Source organism: Lacerta agilis, chromosome 1 (assembly GCF_009819535.1).
Source record: "Lacerta agilis isolate rLacAgi1 chromosome 1, rLacAgi1.pri, whole genome shotgun sequence".
Taxonomy (NCBI): domain Eukaryota; kingdom Metazoa; phylum Chordata; class Lepidosauria; order Squamata; family Lacertidae; genus Lacerta; species Lacerta agilis.
Window position 1 is genome coordinate 93,483,588 of NC_046312.1, and position 21,449 is coordinate 93,505,036.

Genomic DNA, 21,449 nt, shown 5'->3' on the forward strand with positions numbered 1-21,449 from the left:
AGAGGAAGTGATAAATTCACCCCAAACCTCTCTCTTACTAGAAGACATGTTAATAATACAATCTGATTATATATGTTATCATACTGAGATTACAAAACTGGTGCTTTTTTATATAATTGGATAGAAAAGTATGTCTGTGGGGGAGCCAACAATCTTCCCTGGGCCCTTATTTCCTCTCTTTCCTCAGCCCCTGGTAATGGGCAAATTTTAATTTGTTTCATATCCACAATTCAGCCATGCATATGTAATCTTTGTTCACACTTTTATAAAGTAAAATTAAGTGAAAGAAATTGGGCAATAATAGAAAGCTTGTCTGAGCAGAACAAATTTGAATTATCAAGCACAAGGAAGGAGGATTGGGGCAAGAGGGCTTGAAGCGGCACAGAGATTGGAGGAGAGAGGTTTTTCTCTGAAATAGGACTGCATGTATAATCAACTGGAACAGGTGCTGATTTTTTGGCATCTTTTGTTCATTAAGTTTTTGGGTGGGAAGATAACCACCTTGAATATGATGAGAACTGTTTAATAGCTATCTGTTGTTCCAGTCTTGTGAATAGTTAAAAAGCAAGCCCACCTTTTCTAATTATAACCATTTTTAGTCTGGAACTTGTTGCTTTGAGATTTTGTAGTAGATTGAGCCTAGTAGTCTGGAGAAAGTCCTCTGGAAGTGATTCTATTTAGCTGTGAAGTAGTCTGCACTGAAATGTGAAGGTATGCTAATCTATAAATATAAAACTCTGGAGGTTACCATGAGAGATTCTTGGAAACAAAAAATATAGTGTGCATTAAATTCACTTCCCCTCTAGGGCTCAGAGGAATAAGCATGGTTAGGACCGCTATCTATATGTATTTCTGTTATCTAGCAGTAAAAGAAGGAAATCTTAAAATAATGTTATTAAGGGTTTGTCTGACAAGTTTATCCCACATTACACTATGGGCAGACCCACACCCTACATTTGAATCACATTCAGTACACATTTAAAGCACGAACCACTCCAAAGAATCATGAGAACTGCAGCTTCCCCCTCACAGAGTTACACTTTCCAGAATCATTATCAAACTACAGCTCCCAGGATTATTGGGCTTCAAACGTGCACTGAAAGTGCTTTAAATTTAGCTTACCTGGGGGTAGGTCCCATTGAACTAAGTGGCACATAGTTCTGAGCAGACATGTCTAGAATTGCACTGAGAGTATAAAATAATGGGTTTTGGAAATTATTAGTGCAATTTATTAAATATGACTTCTGTTTAGAGAAGGCTCTTGACTTGCCTTTTAACAACAATGTAATTGGGGTTTAAAGTTCTTGGGAGTAGGTGAGTGTTAATACAGTATGTACGTCTTTTTTGGGGGGGTGCATGCTGTCTGTGGCAGGAAGCTTTTTGTACTTTTGGGCACATATGTCTTCTAGAACCCTGTGTTCAAAACCAGCAATGGGATCAACCATCACAGCCTGGCAGAGTTCCTATTTTTCATCTAGTCCCATGTTCATATGGCATTTGAAGCAATAATCGTTTCTTTTTCCTCTGCTCCTTGGTGACGTGAAAACCTGTAATCTCCCATGTAGAAAAGACGAGCAAACGGAAAGCTGTACTGTAATAACTTCCACCCACGTGAAGTGCTGTAAACAGAGGACATTGAGAAAAAGGGCTAAATCAAATGCCGTGGCAGACCAGGTAGATTCCTTCTGCAGCAGCCACGCCCTGTCTTTATTTAATTTATTTATTTTTCTTGTTAGGTTTCACTTCACAGTTGTTAAGAAGGAGTAGAGATCAGATTTCAGGGAGGGCAGAGGAAGCTAACTGGCTTGAACCAGACTTGCCTTGTCCCTTTTTTTTGCCACCTTATCTTTTCAGTCACTAACCACATCCCACCCGGCTGTTCAGCTAGAAGTTAATGTTTGACGGATGTGGTTGCCTGTCGGCTAGAGGGAACTCTCGTCACTCAGAAGCTGGCGGGGCAAGTAACAGGGAGTGCCTGGAGAAAACCCGAAGGGCTTAGCCTTCCTTCCATCAGGGAGAATTGGGTGCATCCTGAAGCGTGTGAGGAGGAATTAGGTACAGAAAAGAAACAATACTTAGAAGAAAGAAGCATTTCCTTCGTGGTTCTTCTTCTTTTTAAAGGGAATAATGGTTTGTCTCATCTCATTTCCTGGATTGACTAATCCACTAATGTGACTGGTGTGAGGTGCTGATTCAGAAAAAAAGTAGTGTTGCCTGTTTGGGTGTAGGTGAGTAATTGCTATTACTTCACAGCTTCTAACCTATGTGAAATAAGCTTCCTAGAATGCAGTAGGCCTTGGCCTGTGAGTAAACTTGTAAGCTTTGTTAGGAAGGGTGTTTGGATCAATGATATGTTTTGACCCACCTTTTGTCTCTCTTTCCTCCATTGTGTGTGTGTGTGTGTGTGTGTGATTAGCTCTGCTCATGGAGACAGGAAACAGCCAGCAGGATTGTTCGGATATAATTGATGAAACCCACATTAAGGAATTCGAAGTGGCCCAATGGATCAAGATCACCCTAGCCCTTATCTACGCCGTCATCTTTGTGGCAGGCATTGTGGGCAACAGTGTCACCATCCAGACGACCAAACTGCTGCAGAAGAAGGGCTACTTGCAGAAGGAGGTCACAGACCACATGGTGAGCCTTGCATGCTCAGACCTGCTGGTCCTCTTGCTGGGGATGCCTGTGGAGTTCTTCAGTATGATCTGGACCCCTTTCTCCACCCCTCAAGGCAACCTCGCCTGCAAGCTCTACTGCTTCCTTTTTGAGGCCTGCAGCTATGCTACGGTGCTGCATGTGGCCACTCTCAGCTTTGAAAGGTACATTGCCATCTGCCACCCTTTCAAGTTTAAAGCTGCTTCTGGGCCCTGCAAAGTGAAGATCCTCATTGCCTTTGTCTGGATTACATCTGTCCTTGTGGCCTTACCTCTTCTCTTTGCAATGGGCACAGAGTACCCATTGGAAGCCATCAAGGGCCACCGAGGATTGGTTCCCTGCAGCAAACCCAAACCCCGGCACCAGATACCTGACTTGATGATAAATGTCACCATATGCACCAGCTTGTCGTCTCGATGGAAGGCCTTCCAGTCTGGTATCTTCACTGCTTTTATTGTGTATGTTGTGGTGTTGGTATCTGTGGCTTTTATGTGCCGGAATATGATGAAAGCCCTGATGATCCACAAACAAGGGACCTTAGCCGTGAGAGGGGAGAGAGAAAGCCAAAACCAGTACCTAAGGAAAAACGAGAATTCCGATGGCAGGAGTTCCAGGAAACAGACTATCCTCTTCCTAGGTAAGACCCTGTGCATGTACAATGTGTGTGTGTGTTGGTAATGACTGCAGCTACAAAAGGAAAGACAAATGGCAGGGTGGGATTGATTCAGGATGAAATGATGGGAAAATGAGGTGGGTTTCGTCACCCTTTTAGTGTTTCACCATTCCCTATTCATTATGGAAATAATTCTGCTCAGCACAAAGCAAATGGCATAAATTGCATGGTACCTGTGCGGTGGTGATATTAAAGTAAGCATTAGTGCCTTCAGAATGTGCATTTGAGAGGAATGGTTTTCATTTCAGCTGCATTTCCCTTTTCTTTATGCACAAAACCAAGCAGCTCAGCTTTTCAACAGGCTCCTCTACCCATCCTGTCCCACTTTCCCATCATCACTTAAAGAAAGTGCTTTTGATTTAAATATTTCAATTTTAAAGCTAAATGCTTATCTTGTGTAGTTTTATAATTTTTGTCTCGTTTGAATTAAGCGGGGGAACCTAAAATTCAATTTGCTTTTACTAGTCATGCTGCTTGATAATATATTATCCCTTCCCCATTTTTAGATAAACGAAACTAGGTTTTTTTTTTAAAAAAAAAAAAATTATAGGCAAAGTGGGGGAGATGTATGGAATGGGGTTCAAGGGAAGGAAGCTTTTTACATTTTGATCTTGCCGGAAAGAATGAGGAGCCCTTTGCAAATCACAACCTCAAGCTGCAATCGTAAATCCTTTACCTGGCGAAAGTCTCACTAGCATCACTAAGAATTATTTCTGAACAAATAGGTTCAGGACTGGAGTGCTGATTAAAAGACTTTGTTTGTTTTTAAACTGTTGCCACCCCCCCAAAACAAACAAACAAACAAACAAACAAGTAGAAACAAATAATGAGCCTTGCAAGCGTCAAATGCTACTCCAAAACTGTGCATTCAGAAAGCTTAAACTGGAGATTTGGGTTGTTGCCAGGGCCACTTTGATTTACTATAGCCCTGCTCATTCGCCTTTAACAGAATCCCTAGTAGCTGAAACTGTTCTGGCAAAGATTAGAATCTGGCTCATGATGATGCCCAGCCCACCCGATCCCACTCCACCCTCTGGGCTGGCATTGAGGTGGCAGTTGTGGAGACACTGGTTTTCAGACATGGGGACTCTCCAGACTACTTCCAAGAATCAGCAGCCTTTCCTTGGGCACTATGATTCCTGCCTATTTTGCCTCTTTACAAGACTGTTAGCTTGAGTCAGTCACATGCCTGGCAGTAGCCATACATATTCTTAAGGAGGTTTTCATTAAATGTGAAGAAAGTGGCATGCCATAAGAAACCTTCAGATGCTGAAGTTGCCATTAAAGGTATGAGAGCAGGGGCTCTTAAAAAGTTGGTAGCCTTTCTTTCAACTTATTTGAATTTGCTTTGTTTTTGCTAGGCCTTGATCACTTTATGCCAGCCAGATAGTTGTCTTTCTTGGAATTTCCCCTCCTCGCACCTAGAGCTTATTAAAAGACCAATAACTTGGGAATTATGTTTGATTCTGATCTCCCTTGCCACATTTTTCAGACTAAATCTAATAAAGTTGTCATCTCACCATCTTGAGAATCTTTCCAGGCTGTGATCCATGTAGCCTCGGCATCTTGTTGAGAGCTCTTAGATGTGCTTTTCATCATGTTCTGCTTGAATTGCTGCAATTCCTCGTTTTCACTGGCCTTCTTTGTACAGTGCTAGCGTTACAGTAAACTAATCAGCTAACATACCAGAGGAGATTTTAAAATTGTTTTTCTGGAGGTCCACTACATTGGGCGTGTGTGTAAGGGGTGTGACAAGGGGTGCACAGATTACATAGATTAATAACTGCGTCCTCTGCTTTTTTTAAGCTCTAGCTCCTTGCACTTTTGCTATGATCTGTGAAAAGCCCCTGCTCGTTTCTTGTCTATAGAATGAATTTTCCAACCAAAAATCCCAGCTGCAGTAAATGTCAGTGCTGGCTCTATTTAAAAAATATATTGTATTGGAGAGGCCCTGATAAGTTTTGAACTGTAGCAAGGGCTAGTAATCTACCATCAATTTGGGAGAAGTCAACAGAGGTATGTTCAGACAAAAAAGTCAGGTGTGTGTGTGAGAGAGAAAAAACCCATAAAAATATATATAATCAAGGTGGCTTTATTGTGGCCTTTTGTTTTATTTAATAAGTACCGTATATTTCTAGTCCATATTCATGGTTGTGCAAAGATGATAGGATTTATAATGGAAATGTGTGCTACACCAAATAGGCTGATTCAGGGCCAGTGGCTGATGAAAAATGCCATACTACTTGTTGCTGTTTTCATTATTAAAGCTAACAAGAAGAATGCACTCCACATGCATTATATTAGTAAACCTTGTGAGCAAGGTCAGTATTGTTGTCTTCTTAGGTGAGATCTGCAATGGGAGAGAAACAGCTAAGAAATAAAGGCTTGCCTAAAGTGCATCTGGTCTGTTCCTGGTGGTTGGCATGACGTGAACAACAGAAGACAACAGAGTTTCTAAGCCATAATGCTATACTCACACTGACTTAGTTTTTCTTACTTGCAGCACCTTTATACATGATTCCAGTTTAGTACTGCAAAGTTAAATCAGGCCTGGAAAGAAGAGCCATTTCAAAAACCCAAGTGTGATTTCATTGTGGTTTTTGGTTCAACACTTAGCTCTTTTTATGTGCTTTGTGGTTGTTGTTGTTTTTAACCTTAACCTTTTCTAATGTTTCCATATACTATCCGGATGCTGTGTACTTGGATGAGTCATATGATTTGCTTTCGCCCCTGGGTTGGTTTGTCTGTTCTTTTGGTGAGCAACATCACTGTGACTATATGTTCTACAGCCTTTGAACATTATTTCGTTGCCATCACAGGTGACGGTACCACAATGCACTTCATAGGAATTTAACAACTGGAAGTTAATCTGTGGGTCTCTACAATGGGCCATATTCTAGGAACTGTTACCTTCCTGTCTATCAAGCCATGCTCTTTTCCCTGCCTGCATTTGCACAGACATTCAGAAATATCCACATACTTTAACAGGACAGAGCATAGCAACTTCAGTTTTGTCTCTCTTATCTTCCATAGTATAAAGCAGGGGTGGGGAGACAGCAAATCCAAATTGATTGGAAAATCTCTGGGTTATTTGTGATAGATTGCAAAAGATTTTTGACTCTCAATTGTTTACCAATAGTGGCAATGAAATAGTGCCCCTCTCCCACAGATTTTATACTTTTGAAGTGGAAAAAAGCTTAGGATAACATAAGTGGATTTTTGTGTGGAGGAACGCTGCGCTACATTCAGTTCTGATGCTGAAAACAGTTCTTTTGTATTTTACATCTGGTTGATCTCAGGGTTCTAGTAAACCCTGGCCAGGGTAAGGTTGCATTACCACACCTACCATGTGGTGGTGATGAAAAAACATGCTTCTCTGCCACTGATGCATCTACAAGTGGTGAATAGGCTTTGTCATCTGTGCAAGAGAGCGTTTCTCTTCCACCCTTGGCTGTAACAAATTTGCAAGGCACTTAGAGGGGAAAAATGGTCTTGGATCCAAACAGAGTTGGATGCCACAGTAAGAGCAAGTCTACTGGCAGCATACAGAGCATTGCCTGTTCCATCTGTACTGGATTAATTTTGATTATTGTGACCAAAGGATGTGGACAAGCTGCTTGAAGGAGTGCATCTGGCCACCTGCTCCCTCGATCGCCATCCATCTTGACTTAGACAGGGTGTACCTGAACTAGAACTAGTTCCTTTTTAAAGTGAACTTTCCAAGGACTGAGTCTACCCACCACTGGCATACAGAACATAAGATTTTTTTTTTGAAAGATTCTAATATCTGAAAATACAATACTGTAAATTTGTCAAAAGTCAGGAATGACCCCCTTTTCTGTAGGATGAAGATAGGGCCTTAAAATTTCTTCAAGATGAAGACCCTGTTATCTGTTGCTATCATATGCTGCAGCACTATTAGCATGTGTGATCCTTCCTTGGACCTATCAATACACCGAGTTCTCAAGGTATATTTGTTAATCTTTGTTTGAAAAACTTTTGTTCAAAGAAAAAGAAAGCCATTCTGTAACTTGTAGTGATAATTTTGTCTGCAAGCAGATTTGCATTAATGCCCACAAGTGTCTATTGAGGAAGGGGGGGAAAGGGTGTTTAGTGTCCTCCTCCATGACTTCTGTGCTGTATTTCAAATGACTCTCTTAATATGAGTCTCACTAATTAACTTTGGTTAGAAAATAAATTAATGAACAGAAGACAGAAACCATGGCCTGCATCCATGAGAATAATACATTTTGAAGTGGTGGCTTTCATAAGAATTATGCTTTAGGGTGCTTTTAACCCAGGCAGAATGAACTGATATATTGTTTACAAATTGCTGAATTTAAACATTGTGATGTAGCAGGCCTGTTTGAATTTCATTTAACAGATGGGTCAAATTAAAACAAATATTTGCTCATTCCAAATGTATTTCACATTTAATGTGAAATGTAAATGACAACACGGAGCAAGATGTGCTGAAGAGTCTAGCAGCAATAAAAGCAATTTAGAGTCTCTCTCCTCTAGTTGTTAAAAGTGATAACTTCTATAAAACAGAAATTAAATTCATAAATCTAGTACTCAAGAAGGAAGAGTGTAAGTAGAAAAACAAGTGGTTTTAGTGCTATGCTTTGGTGCAATGTTTGAAAAATAATGAAAACAAATTGAAAACATTTTAGTATGTGTGTGTGCGCGCACATGCACGCATATGTGAGGAAATGTTTTCTATATGATATTTAGAATCTGCCCAAGAACAGGAACATAAAAATGGCAGGCAAGGGTATAAATAAGCCTGGTGAAAAAATTCTAAAGTGGATATTGTAATGTATGGGAGAAACTTGTAAGGCTAAAATTTGGTGTAGTCTCTCCTACAACATTTATCCCATAATTTCTACAGTTTTGCAGTACCCTTTTCTCATTAAATTAATGGTATCAAACTGTGAGACAGGCCTACTGTGGGAGGAGAGAGTATTGCAAGCAAAGCCATACTAGGCACACTTCATTTAAAAGCAATTAAAACCTAGTATTCTGCCCAAAGAAAATGGCCATGTTAGGCATGGAAGGGACACAGTAGCCTGGTTTACACATAACACTAAATCATTGTTAAACTAGCCATGGCTTACCCATGAGTTGCCCCATAGATAATCAAATAAAACAAATCATAGTTTGTTTCTCTGAAGTTTGGTGTGTATTGCAGCTCCATTTATCTTGTGCATTGGTAGTTTAAGTTACAGGTGGGTAGCCGTGTTGGTCTGCCATAGTCAAAACAAAATCGAAAATTCTTTCTAGTAGCACCTTAGAGACCAACTGAGTTTGTTCCTGGTATGAGCTTTCGTGTGCATGCACACTTCTTCTGTTTCAGTGTATCTGAAGAAGTGTGCATGCACACGAAAGCTCATACCAGGAACAAACTCAGTTGGTCTCTAAGGTGCTACTAGAAAGAATTTTCGATTTTGTTATTGGTAGTTTAGTTAGCATGGTAAAACAAACTATGGTTAAGGAAAGATGCTGAGTTCACACACAACACCGAGCCATAGTTAAATCAAAGCAAGGTTTGTAAGCCAAGCAACAAACCATGGATTCAGATCATGTTTTTTTGGAGGGCAGTAAACAAACTATAGCTGCCCAGCAGGATTCACATATAACACTAGAGCATGGTTTAGAAAACCATAATGTATTAAACCATGATTTAATGTTCAGTGAACATATGGGAGATTCTGGCCACAAGAGGTCTTCCTGTTCACTGTATTGCTGGTTTTAGCCAGAGTTTGAGGACCACTTTACATGTTTCATTAAAACCTGGAGTGTATCTGTAGTGCTGGGGAGGAGAGTGCTAATGCTTTTGTTTTCCTCCACTCCATTTTCCCATCTTAAATCTGAAGAAAGCGTTGTTATCGGGTTATGGAGGTGGGCTCAGGAAGTCAGAGTAAATATAGAGGAATTTTAAACGGTTGAGAAACAATGGAAGCTAATAAGTGATTATGAGAGAAATAAGTCTTTTATTGCACAAAGAAGTGAGCTGAGTTATTCTTCCCTTGACATCTAGCTATGTATGACATCCCTGGAGTAAGTGACTGACATATGCCCTCGCCTTGGGCATGCTAGTGTTATGTGCACATAATCTTAGGATATATCAGCACCATCATATTTTACATGATTTGTGCTGGTAAATATTGTATAAGGTTTGCTCATTCCTGTCCATATGTCATTGTGGGCCTCTCAACTAATTCTTGGACTTTTGACACAGATAGTGGTATTTCATGAAGTCAGTGCAAATCTTACTGTGATGGTCATTAGCACAAGCAGTGTTTTATTTCGATGCTTGCTCAGGAAATGTGTCTTTAAATATGTCGGTGAACCTAACCATTTGTAAGGAATTTCCAAACCTGAGTGCTGAAATGGGTCGCTATGGGAACTGCTTCTTAGGATTATTCTGTTCAGTGGACAGGCTGCTGTCAGTCCAATTGAGTTGGCCCAATCCTAGCACACTAGCTAGCATGACAGGGGCATGATGCAACTTTTGGCTTCAAAGGAGGTGGAAAGAAGGGGGAAAGTTGCAGTGTCGCAGGGCCGTCTCGTCATAGGGGCTGGGTGATGCGGCGCGCCAGGGCGCCGGGCTCCCCAGGGGCTCCCCCGTGAGCCCGCCGGCATACCGGGCACCCCCTCCCCAACCCGCCCCCATGGGCGGGCGGGCGCTCGTGCACCGGCGGGCGGGCTGCAAGCCGCCCGCCCTCTGGAGCCCCAGCTGGAGTGCTGGGAAGGGCACGCAAAGCCCTGCACTGCACCAGTGCCATGCCCCTCATCCCCTGCTCGCCCACTCCCCCTCCTGAGGGGCGGCCAGCGCGGGAGGGAGGCAGGCGGAGAGGCGGCATGCCACTTTGCCTTCTCCTCAGCCCCATCACTCCCATGCCTTTCCCGTCAGCAACATTGGCTCGGATCTAGGGGGCAGCCAAAAATCTTAACTTCTCTTCTCAGTGGGCCAATGCCAACCCCCTGGTTGTCGGCCTCGGAGAAGGTGCGGGTGGGGGAGGCAATAAGGAATTGCAAGCCTTCCTTTCTCTTAATTTCCTTCTCGGTGTTACTCGCCGCCACAACATCCGTTTGCTCTTATAGTGCTGCTCCAACTTATGCTGCTCCTTTTGGATGAAAATTCCGCCTCAAGCGCCTGCGCGGGAACCGGCAGCGGACTGTCAGGCAGCGGAGGAGGTGGAGGCGTGCCGGAGCCTTGCAAGCAAGCATGGGGTTCCAGCAGTCTGGGCAGCCGCACCGCGGCCACCACATTGGCGGCGGCTTTTATGGGCGGAGGCTTCTGGGGCTACGAGATGGCCCCAAGTTCTAAATACTGAGGGGGGGCACTGGAGGGATTTTTGCGCCACAGCACGAGATGTGCTTAAGACGGCCCTTTGAACTTGGGACTTGAAAGAAGGCAAGTGAAGACATTGAAAGAGGAGGAGAGAAGCCCATTGTTACCTTCTCTTTGTACATTGGAGGAGTGATGGTCTAATGTGCAAACAAGCCAAGCACAAGCTCAGGGAAGAAGAGAAAAAAAAGAGAGTGAGACTCAGAAGGGAATGGAGGCATCCAGGACCTCAAACGTGAGAAGGGAGAGAGGGGAGAAGGGAATCCTGTGGAGGGAAACCATGAACTTTCCTTCCATGTTGACTTGGAGGATAATAAGAAACAGGGACGGTATGTCATCAGCATATTGTTAGCACCTTATTCCAGATCCTCAGCTGACACCTTCCAGTGGGTTCATAGGAATGTTAAACACCACAGGGATGTTTAACAGAAGCTTGTAGTAGTTACACTGCCCGTACTCTATTGGTCATCTGGCCTCAGAAGTGGCTGATAGGGAGGGTGGGTGCTTACTTGGTGCTTACACTGGTATTGAGTAAGTCAGGGAAGTGATGACGCCGCTCCTCACCAACCATTCCTGTCTGACCTACCTAATTGTTTAAAGGTTCCCAGAAAGCCAGGGAGCATTGTGGGGTCATGAATGCTATCTCTCTTCATTTCACCATTCCATAGTGAAGCCAGGGCCTTGACAGAATCCCCAGCCCTCTCATCCAGGACATGGGCCGTTATAAGTAATTCAGCAAAGGTACAGCAAGAGTTGGTTTGATTGCAACCAGATGGAAGTGGAGTGTTTACATACTAGCTGACTAGTGGAAGGGGATTACCTCCTTGTCCATGTCAGAAGAGTGAGAGACTATTAAATTTGCCCTGTGCAAACTAAATCCTTACATGCTTGCCTTTCCAAACCAAAATGGACTCTTTTGGAGCCAGGGTGCTAGGAAACACATGAAATGGCAGGGGAATTTTGCTCTCCCGACCACTGCTCAAATGTCTGGCTGACTCCTTTCATTTCTGTCTTTGTTTGGTCTTCTCTCTCTTTTTTGAAAATGTACTGATTAATTTCTTCTTAACTTAAAAAAGCCCCAAAGCTTTCAGCATTTCATGTAGCTGCCGCCTCACAGAAACAGTTTCCAAGAAGCTGAATTTCTTAAAAGCACCGACACCTTTGTGAAGTCAGAGGTTTTCCACAGGAAGACATCTGTCTGTATAGAAATATTTAGTATGGTTATAAACCAAACTCTTGACCCCATCCACAATAAGAGAAAGTGCTGTAAATTTTGCAATGTGGGAAGTACACGGTGCATGCTATGACCAAAAAAGTGCATTGGGAAACCAAAAGTTAAAATTGCTACAGAGGTGGATGCCGCTTAGATCAAAATTTCCTTTAGTAAGGCTGCTTTTAAGTACACCAACAAAAGAAGGTTTGGCATTGTTGATTGCTTTAAAAAAATACTGAAATATGTAACTTACTTGTGAAGTAGCAATAAGGTGTTTCACATGTGGGCCTGAAGCTAGTAAGAGGGATCAAAAACATCAGGTAAAGTTTCACAGATGACAGCTTTTGGCTCTTCATACTGGTGCATGTAATACTTTTCGGCAGTAAACCACATACTGTACAGTGATTGCCACAACATGGTTGTATGGGAGAAGGGAGGAAATGCCAGATGGGGAACTGAAAAGAGTCTTCGTTGGACAAAGTGCATGCTGAAAGAGAGTGCTGTGGTATATTTTAGTCTACGGGAAATACAGTTTTGTACTTGTGGCTTTCCTCTGTGTTGCTGAGAATCCGGAGGCCAGCAGAGTGTAAAGGGAAACTGTGTACGCACTAAAGATATTTACCTGGAAGGAAGACTCACAGCTTTTGGTAAAACCAGTTTCCATTTTTTAATCATTATTATAGTGCAGGCTTGCAAACCATTATTCCAGGAGGCGGGCGGAGAGGCGGCACGCCGGGGGCGCCGAGGGATTGCCGCACCACGACGGCCGATCCCTCTAAGACGGCCCTGGCCCCCACACCGATCCCCAGACCACAGCACTGGGAAAAGGGTCAAAGTCTTCCCCAAGTCACAGTCACAGTCCAAATTGCAGGCTTGCCCTAAGCTGTCCATTCCTTTGCTCTGACTTCCACTGTGTGGTTGGGAAGGAGGAGAAAGTAGGAAAATGACATTTTCCACCAGTAGGAGACACATGATTTAGCAGCAGAAATGACCACAAAATCTCCTTTCTTCCATCCTGGCTTCATTCTTTGCTTTAGAGGCAGGAGGGTGATAGCTGGTGTCCACCTGTTCTCTCTCTTTCTCTCTTGCTACTCAGGTGTTTGAGTTGCAAAAGGCAAGGCTATGCATAGTATAATTGCATAGCAAGGATTAAACACACATACATAGCAGGCAGTCATTCATTCATTTGCACAGACTTTAACAGGACTTTAGTAACATTTTCCTCTCCAAGGCTGAGAGCTGTTGTTTGTCTTTGCCATGAAACTCCCTCAGTAGCACATATGTCTGCATTTTAAGGAAAACTTGTCCGAAAATACAAGACGTTCACTCCAAACATAATAATTCCCCAGCTCCACAAGTAGTTATGGAACACATTCTGAATCCATTCTAGTTCTTCAAAAAGAAGCCTGCAGAAAATTATTACAGTATTCAGTAACATTGGGAAGTTTGTGCTAATTGTTTTGTAGCTGAGACTTTAACTTCGCAGAATGGGCTACTTTCACATCTCAGTTCAGGCTTGGGTTGAGACATTTGGTTTGGGCCTCAGATCAAATCCCTCCTAGTGGTGCTGCAATAAAACTGCTAGCACATTTGCAAAGCTAAGTGGGGTCTGGTATGGTTTCAAATTGGACAGGGGACTGTGTGTTGAGACTAGATGATCCTGGGCGTCCCTTCCAACTCTACACTTCTATGAGGCATAGGGAAGGGAATATATGTTGGTACTTGGCACAGAAGCTTACCGTATTTTTTGCTCCATAAGACGCACTTTTTCTCCCCAAAAAGGTAAGGGAAAAAGTTGGAGCGTCTTATGGAGCGAAGGCTCCCTGTCGAGCAAGCAGCAGGCGGTGGTGGGCAGCGGAGGAGATGCTGCTGGATCCTCCCCACAACCTCCGTTCCCAAAAACAAGGGAACGGAGGTTGTGGGGTGGATCCAGCAGCAGCTGCTGCTCTCCCTGCTGCAGATTCCCCTCCTCCACGTTCGGAGGGGGGTGGGGGATGGCAGCGGAGAAGCTGCTGGATCCTCCCCACCACCTCCGTTCACAAAAAGAGGCTTGCTTTTGGGAACGGAGGTTGTGGGGTGGATCCAGCAGCAGCTGCTGCTCTCCCCGCTGCAGATTCCCCTCCTCCACGTTCGGCGGGGGGTGGGGGGTGGCAGCGGAGAAGCTGCTGGATCCTCCCTACCACCTCCGTTCACAAAAACAGGCTTGAAAAACAGTGTTCACAGGCAGCAAACCGGCTCTCCCCCTTGCGTTCAGCTAGCCAGAGCCGTCCCTGCTCTCTGTAACGCAAGCGGGGGGGGGGGGGAGCTGATTTGAAGCAGCATCAATCTGGCTCTCCACCACTTTGCCTAAACTCCTTTTAAACTTCAAAGTTTCCTGATCATCACAATCAGAGAAAAGGCTGGGACCCTGGGGGCAAAACAAAGCTGAGGAAATCTTGCTTTAAAAAAATGACGGGTACTGTAATTTACCCCGGCAAAAGGACAATGGAGCAGATATCGTTATCTGGGTGAGGTGAAGGGAATAAAGCGGATGAATAGGGTGTCGGAAGGGAGAGGTATTCCTGATTGTCCTGTTTACAAACAAAAATGTGGTTGTCGCCTGACAGGATTTTGGGTGGGTGGGGGAACTGAACATTTGCATGTACTGGTACATTTGCCATTCTCTTGACTTCTCTAGTTTTATTTGTTCACTAATAAAATCCCTTTTCCTGTATCAGATGGATCTGTGTGTTTTTACCTACTCTGGGATACAGAAGTTTAAAAAGTGGAATGAAGGGATACATTTCAGAGATACAGTGTCCAAGAATAAAGACAAAAATGCGTACCCAAGCGTAACAAGTTTTCCTTAAGGTTCAGAGTTTTATTTTCAGATCGATACATTTGCATCCCCTTTCCAGTTGTTTATTAAATACAGTCGTTTAGTACAACATTTTAGTCAGAATATTTTTTCCCTTGTTTTCCTCCTCTAAAAACTAAGTGCATCTTGTGGTCCGGAGCGTCCAATGGAGCGAAAAATACAGTATTTGTTGTGCCTGTGACTAAAGTTTTGTTCCATCTCCCAAAGTGAGCTTGGTGGCCTTCCATGAGCATGGTCGTTACGGTTGTGGCCACTCAGTTCTGGAATATTCTTCCTTTATCCAAACATCACAGCCCATCTCTTTGACCTTCAGAAACTGAAGATGTCTCTTGGGTTCGCTTCTAATATGGGTTGATGCTGAAGGCATTTAGTGATATTGCTCTGCTACTTTAGCTCTGTATACATTCTAGTGATAACTTTAGATTTTTACATTTGTAAACCATTTTAAGATTAAGAGATCATACTATAAATATTTCAAGTAAAGTAAAAATAAGCAGATTTCTTTTAAAAAAAGAAAAATAGTCTTTAAAAAGGTTTCTTCAATAAACAAGTTGTCTCTAGAGAACAATGGTGATGGAATTTGATTGTGAGTGCTTTAAAAATGGTTTATAGTGTTCTACAAAAATAATTTGACAGAATAGTGCTGAAAATGAAAACAACATTTTCCTGCCGTGGCAGCTGTTAAAATAGCAGTTGTGGTATACGAATGTCTCAAGTGCTCTCTGAAAAATATGTTGGACTTCAACACAACGAACTACCAGTATATGGTTTTCAAAATTAAGCAGCTTTTAGTGGATTCTGCCCATACAGACACAAGGTGTGGTGAATAGGGGAAGTGTCTCTCCTTGTGAACAGGCAGCCTGTTAGCACATTAAGGGAGTTAACTAATGTTACGATGCACTTTTTAGAATTAGGCTATGTGCGCATTACTGCAGCTAGGTTGCTCTTTTTCTCAGTTCGGATCAAAGCTGGTCTGCGGGGAAGTGCATCAAAATGCAGTATTTCATAAGAAGTGACAGGATAGATCCAGATTCTGGCTAACGTTGTGTGCATACTGCTTCCCACAGTATGTGTACACAGCCACTGTGAAAGCTACCGCACAGTTATTTAAGCATTCCTCACTGGGGGTGGGGGTGGGGTGTTAGTTGTAGATGGCACTGAGCAAGGAGGTCAGAGGTCACAAATATGAAAATAGAGTTAGCTATGTTTTACCTGTCAACGAAGTGTCCTGGCTTTCTGCTAATCCTACACTTATGTGCATGCAAACTGTACATGTGTAGACTCTTGTAAGGAAGTCTTGCACACAGCTGCCTTGTGAGGCAAGCCAGTTGTGCACACATCTATTTTTTTACTAGGTTTCTGCCACAACTTCTCTTTTCCCTCGCAAAGAGGAGGGAAGGGCAAATTTGCGAGCAAACATCTGTCTGGGTGAGGTAGCAACCATATTTATTACGTTCTAGCTTGGGTGGTCTTGATAGACAGCCTGTCATTTGCCAATCAACTGAGTTTTCATGTAGCCAGGAAGGCATTCATAACACCTTTTTGAGCCAGGAGATGAGACTGGAAAGGTGTTAATTAAAAAGGATATTGCTTGGGCTGTCCTTAGTAGACTTGACATAACAAAGGAGTTTTTAGACTGTGTACTGGAAAATAATGTAAAAATGGGTAAAAGGATTAAAACTAAAATCGCCAGTATCATAAATTCCGTTATACAAGTCCATGGTGTGTCCACACTTGGAATACTGTTGCTTTATCTCAAAAAGGATATTGTAGAGCTGGAAAAAGACAACCAACATTATCAAAGGGTTGTTGCAATTCCTCTATGAGGAAATATTACAGTATTTGCGGCTTTTTAAATTTAGAAAATAGGCAATTAAGGGAGGGACATGGTATACAGGTGTATAAAAATATTTGCGTACCCAGGCACTCTGAGCTCACCACCTAATGAGGCTGTGTTTTTGGAAGTTGAAAGGACCACAATACAGTGTTTTCAGTTCAAATCAGGTCACAGCTTTATTGTTTACAGATGAAAGTGAGTTTGGCTTAGGCATTGGGTATCACCTGTATCAACCAGCCCACCTGCTAGAAGATTTTACTGCTATGGGGCTGACCTAAGACATACATCAAATAGGTGCAACCTCAACCTTAGGAGATACTACGGCCCTAAGTTCCTGCCTGGACATATGGACTGAACCACTTCCCTTAAAGGTAAAGGTAAAGGGACCCCTGACCATTAGGTCCAGTTGCAAACGACTCTGGGGTTGCAGCGCTCATCTCGCTTTACTGGCCAAGGGAGCTGGCATACAGCTTCCGGATCATGTGGCCAGCATGACTAAGCCGCTTCTGGCGAACCAGAGCAGCGCACAGAAACGCTCTTTACCTTCCTGCCAAAGGTAAAGAGGTGTTTATGACAGATTCCTAACTGAATAGCTCAGCACAGTATGCATTATGCCATGTATATTACATCTATGCTTTGGCAGTTAAGTTTGTGTTAACAGTGACACATGAACTCAATCAATGGTTTGGTATTTGCAGTCACAGCAAAAAAAGAAAAAAAGATGGCACCTTAATTTGTTGCTAAATAAAACTTTGCACTTCCTAAATATCTATTAATATTGCGGCAAGCTGGTTTGAACGCATTTTGCAGGCCTGACCTATAAAATATATTGCTGTAAAACATAATTAGCGACCCGTGTTGGATCTTTTTTGCCTTCCTATATCTAAGACCAAAAAAAAGAAAAAAAAGACCAAAGCCCAACACTCTAAAGCTGAACATCTAATTTTTGCACAATCAATCTACTGTTGGCAGATTAATGTGTAGCTCAAAATAAGGGTGTCGTGCGTAGAAAGAAATAGCCTTTCAAAAGATCACTGAGGAAATATATTTTCTGAGGCACCTGGCAAATGGATTTGCAGTAGGACAGATTACTTCAAGCACTCTGCTAAAAATATGTGCTTGACATCTATGGATGACTTGAGCACTGTAAAACTTGACAATGGTAGGACTTCTGTTACAGGAAAATTAGATGTTTCTTCGTAGGCTGAAAATTGTCTGTGTTTGGGTTGTTGTTGTTTTTCCTTCTTCTTTTACAGAAAAAGATACAGCTTGAGGACAGAATGAAATTGAAAGAACAGCTTGATTGATTGGTTTTCAGAAAAAAATATAGCTTCAGTTCATGTACTTTAGTTGACTTCCTTGGAGTTCCTTGTTACACTCTATTGCGTTTCTTCTTAGGCTTCACTGGAGTTATCAGAGATGTAGATATTTGTGTCTTGGAATTATTTTCATCTGGATGTCCCATGCAATAGTAATCATGTGAGAGATTAATGGATAGAATGCTTGATAATGGACAATATTTCATCATGCGTATGAATCTCATGCCAGTCTAGGCAAATATTTATAATTGATTGGTAGGCGCATATGGGATGTGTTGCCATTTACATGAAAACTATTTGGCTGCCCTGAAGAATGCCTTGAAAAATGGGTCACAGTTAACGGTGCTTTATTTTTTAAAGTGAAAGGTGCCAGGATTTAAGCTAGCGTAGAGGTCAGACTTTCTGATTGGGCAGCCCTGATCCCATGTGGCTTAGGACTCCAAAACCTGGCCAATAATGATGGGAGGCCCTCCTCAGTATCCCATCTGATTGAGCTGCTGAGATCCTTTTCAGTAATGGGTTCCTATCTGTGGAATGCTTTAACCAGTGGCTGACATTTTTTTTGGCATCAGGCAAAGACTTACCATCTCTCTTGGGATTGTTAATTTTGCTGGTAGTAATATGTGCTAGCTAGTTACTTTAATGACTATGGTGTTTATGTAGTGTGGTGATGTATTTATTTTTTAAATGCACCACTGGGTTTTGGTTTTTTTTTTATTAGTTCTCTCTTAATTTTGTCCTCCAGATTTACAGTAAGTTGCCACGAGACTGCAAACCCCATATCAACCATCTTGAGCTGTACAATCAGCGGAGGAGACCCTGTTGCTAGTGCTGCCTCTGGCTGCTGTTAGGTTGATGTTGATTCTTGACAGGGCCTTCTTGGTGGAGGTTCTCTGTCTGTAGAATGCTTTTATACAGGCATTTTATGGCTGAAATGTACCAGCCATGCCAACTGTGAAAGTAGGAACTGTGAGGGGATGTGATAGTTTTTAAATATTTTTAGATGCTCTAAATATTTTCAGATGTTTAAATGGGCCACTATCTTAAATTGTATTGGTTAGATGTTTGCTGTCTTCTTCTCCTTTGGGATGAAAGGTGATATCAATGGGCAGGGAGTTCCTAAGTAACCAAAATATCTAATGAAATTTTAGAGTTCGAGTGTGTTGTGTGTGAGGGGGGAATAGATCAAGATTTCTGATTAGAGGTTGAAACATCAGAATTCTGCATGGAAGCCTTGCCCATAAATAGCAGCAGCATAATAAACTGGGCTAATTAAGGATATGTGCACATCTAGTTAGCCTACATAATTTGTACAGCTCGTGGAATCCGTTTTTGCTGGGTGCAGAATTTTAAACTTTTAGCATAAGCCTTCTGTTTAGAGCTGAAGGAGACCTGTTCCATAATCTTCTGACTGATTCATATTCTCATTAATGAGTAATTAATATTCTTAAGTGCAAGGGAACATCCTCAAGCTTATCTGACCTTGGGGATATGCTAATTTTATATTGCATATAAAGGGATTGCAGATAAAAATGCTACCTTTTCTGTAGTATTCGGCTATATAGATCAAATCTGGATCTTGTAAATACTTTTTAGGTTACCTCTGGGAAGATCTAGAAGGACATGCTGCAGCTATTGCAGAGTTTTACCCAGAACAACCTAGTTATGGCTTGAATATAAAGTGCAGTGTCGGAACAATCCTTCAGTAGAATATAATATTGTGGAGTTTCTTTTTAACTGCTGTAGCTACTGATTTAGACCTTTGGCAGAATACTGCTGTAGTGAAAAGACAGTTGTTCTGACTTCCTCTTATGAACTTTGCCTCTAGGTAACAAGTGCATTAGAGAGTGAGCAGAGTTGCAGCGCCAAATTGCTAGGAACTCATAAGACACCGTATCTTTGTTCTATTAAATTTTGAAGAGCAACAATTATTGTTTTCTTGCAGACATCAGAAGCATTATCTTGACACAAAAGGTTTAATTTTGTGAGAAGTGGTATAATTGGAACTGGAAACAATGGAAGAATAGATAATGGATTTAATAGTCATAGGTGAAAGCTTTAATAAATCAGCTGTGAAGGTACCGTAAATGGGTCCTATATTTTCTGAGTTAGGATGAGATAAGCAAGAAATCATGATTTGAAGAACAATAATGGTAAAGTACTTCAGTTGTGGTCCTTTCAGTTTTACGTGTTGGAAGAGAATAGTAAGTACCATTCCAGGGTCCTATCTAGAATCCATAGTGTGATGTTGTTAGTCCTCACTCACAAGCAAGCACATAGGCAACTGTACGGCAAGTGGAGGCTATGAATGTCAAATCTAGCCCCCAAAAGTCTTCCTAGTTCCCCAACAGAAGCTTGGGCAGAATTATTCCTTTAGATTGTATGTTCAATGCTATTTGCCTGCATCATGGCTTGATCATAATGAACAGTAGAGGTACCGGTAAATAAAGAGAATACATAGAGACTTTTTTGCTGTTTGCTGTGAAGGAGATGGAGGTAAAGAACTTATGACACTACTTAGGAGAAAGTGGTTGAAATGCATGCTTTTGTAGGAACGAGGGTTCAGCTAGGTGTCCTATTCCTGCATTAGTCACTGATCTAATTTAGGCCTATTTCAGACATAATGCAAAACCATGGTTTCCCACTATTCAGGGATGGGAACCTATGGCTTTTTCAGCAGTGTTAGAAACTGAGATATGAAAGCTAGGAGCTAAATGGCACCCTAAACTTAGGTTATAGGTGTCGCAATGCAGTGTCTAGGCGCGCTTTTTGATAACAAGAATACAAAAGAGTGGCAGTTTTAATCTGAAATCATAGGCGTAGTACTGTGCCCAGACCTCAGAAACTGCTCGCATTAATGAAATTCCCTGTTGCAAAACACGCCTAGAACAATGGGAGTTTCAAACGCTGCTCTTCAGGTGTTGTTGTTTTGTGATTACTATATTTGATCATTGACTGCTGGCTGGCGCTGATAGGAGTTGTCCAACAACATTTGGAGGACCACAAGTTCCCCATCCCAGCACTATGTGAATGAAGGTAAGATCAGATGCTTTTGTTTTATAAACAAACCACATTTCCCCATGATGTCTGAACTCCAGGAAATGTGTGTATCTGAAGAAGTGTTCATGCACACGAAAGTTCATACCAAGAACAAACTTAGTTGGTCTCTAAGGTGCTACTGGAAAGAAATTTTTATTTTGTTTTGACTATGGCAGACCAACACAGCTACCCACCTGTAACTGTATTTAAAGAAAACTTGAAACATGATATTTTGCTTAGAAAACAGAACAGTTTTGTTTCCACATTTGAAAAATTCAGCATGAAATCAACATTTAAACTATGAGGAAGTTGACAAATTATATTGGCTATCCTAGTGGGAGATAGTATTCATATTCCACATATTTTAGTTTTTATTCCAGTCTATATTTTATCCCAACTAAGCCTGAATAAGTTTCCTGCATTTGGAAACAAAAACAAACTGTAAAACAAATGCACAAAACTATCTCTGCTACAATTAAGTTCCAGGTCATTGCTGTTTTCT

General features: G+C 42.0%; 1 protein-coding gene across 2 annotated transcripts in view; it reads left to right on the forward strand.

Moving 5' to 3' along the window:
* The first annotated feature begins 1,823 nt into the window (after positions 1–1,823).
* Positions 1,824–21,449, forward strand: part of GPR39 (G protein-coupled receptor 39) — a 119,119-nt gene continuing 99,493 nt past the window's right edge. Inside the window, exons 1-2 of one of the 2 annotated variants that reach the window (XM_033163779.1) lie at positions 1,824–2,055; positions 2,417–3,292. In XM_033163779.1, coding sequence (XP_033019670.1) covers positions 2,425–3,292 — 868 coding nt within the window. In that variant the 5' untranslated portion in view covers positions 1,824–2,055; positions 2,417–2,424. Of the gene's footprint in view, positions 2,229–2,416; positions 3,293–21,449 lie in introns of both variants that reach the window. The other variant, XM_033163770.1, reaches the window with a different exon arrangement.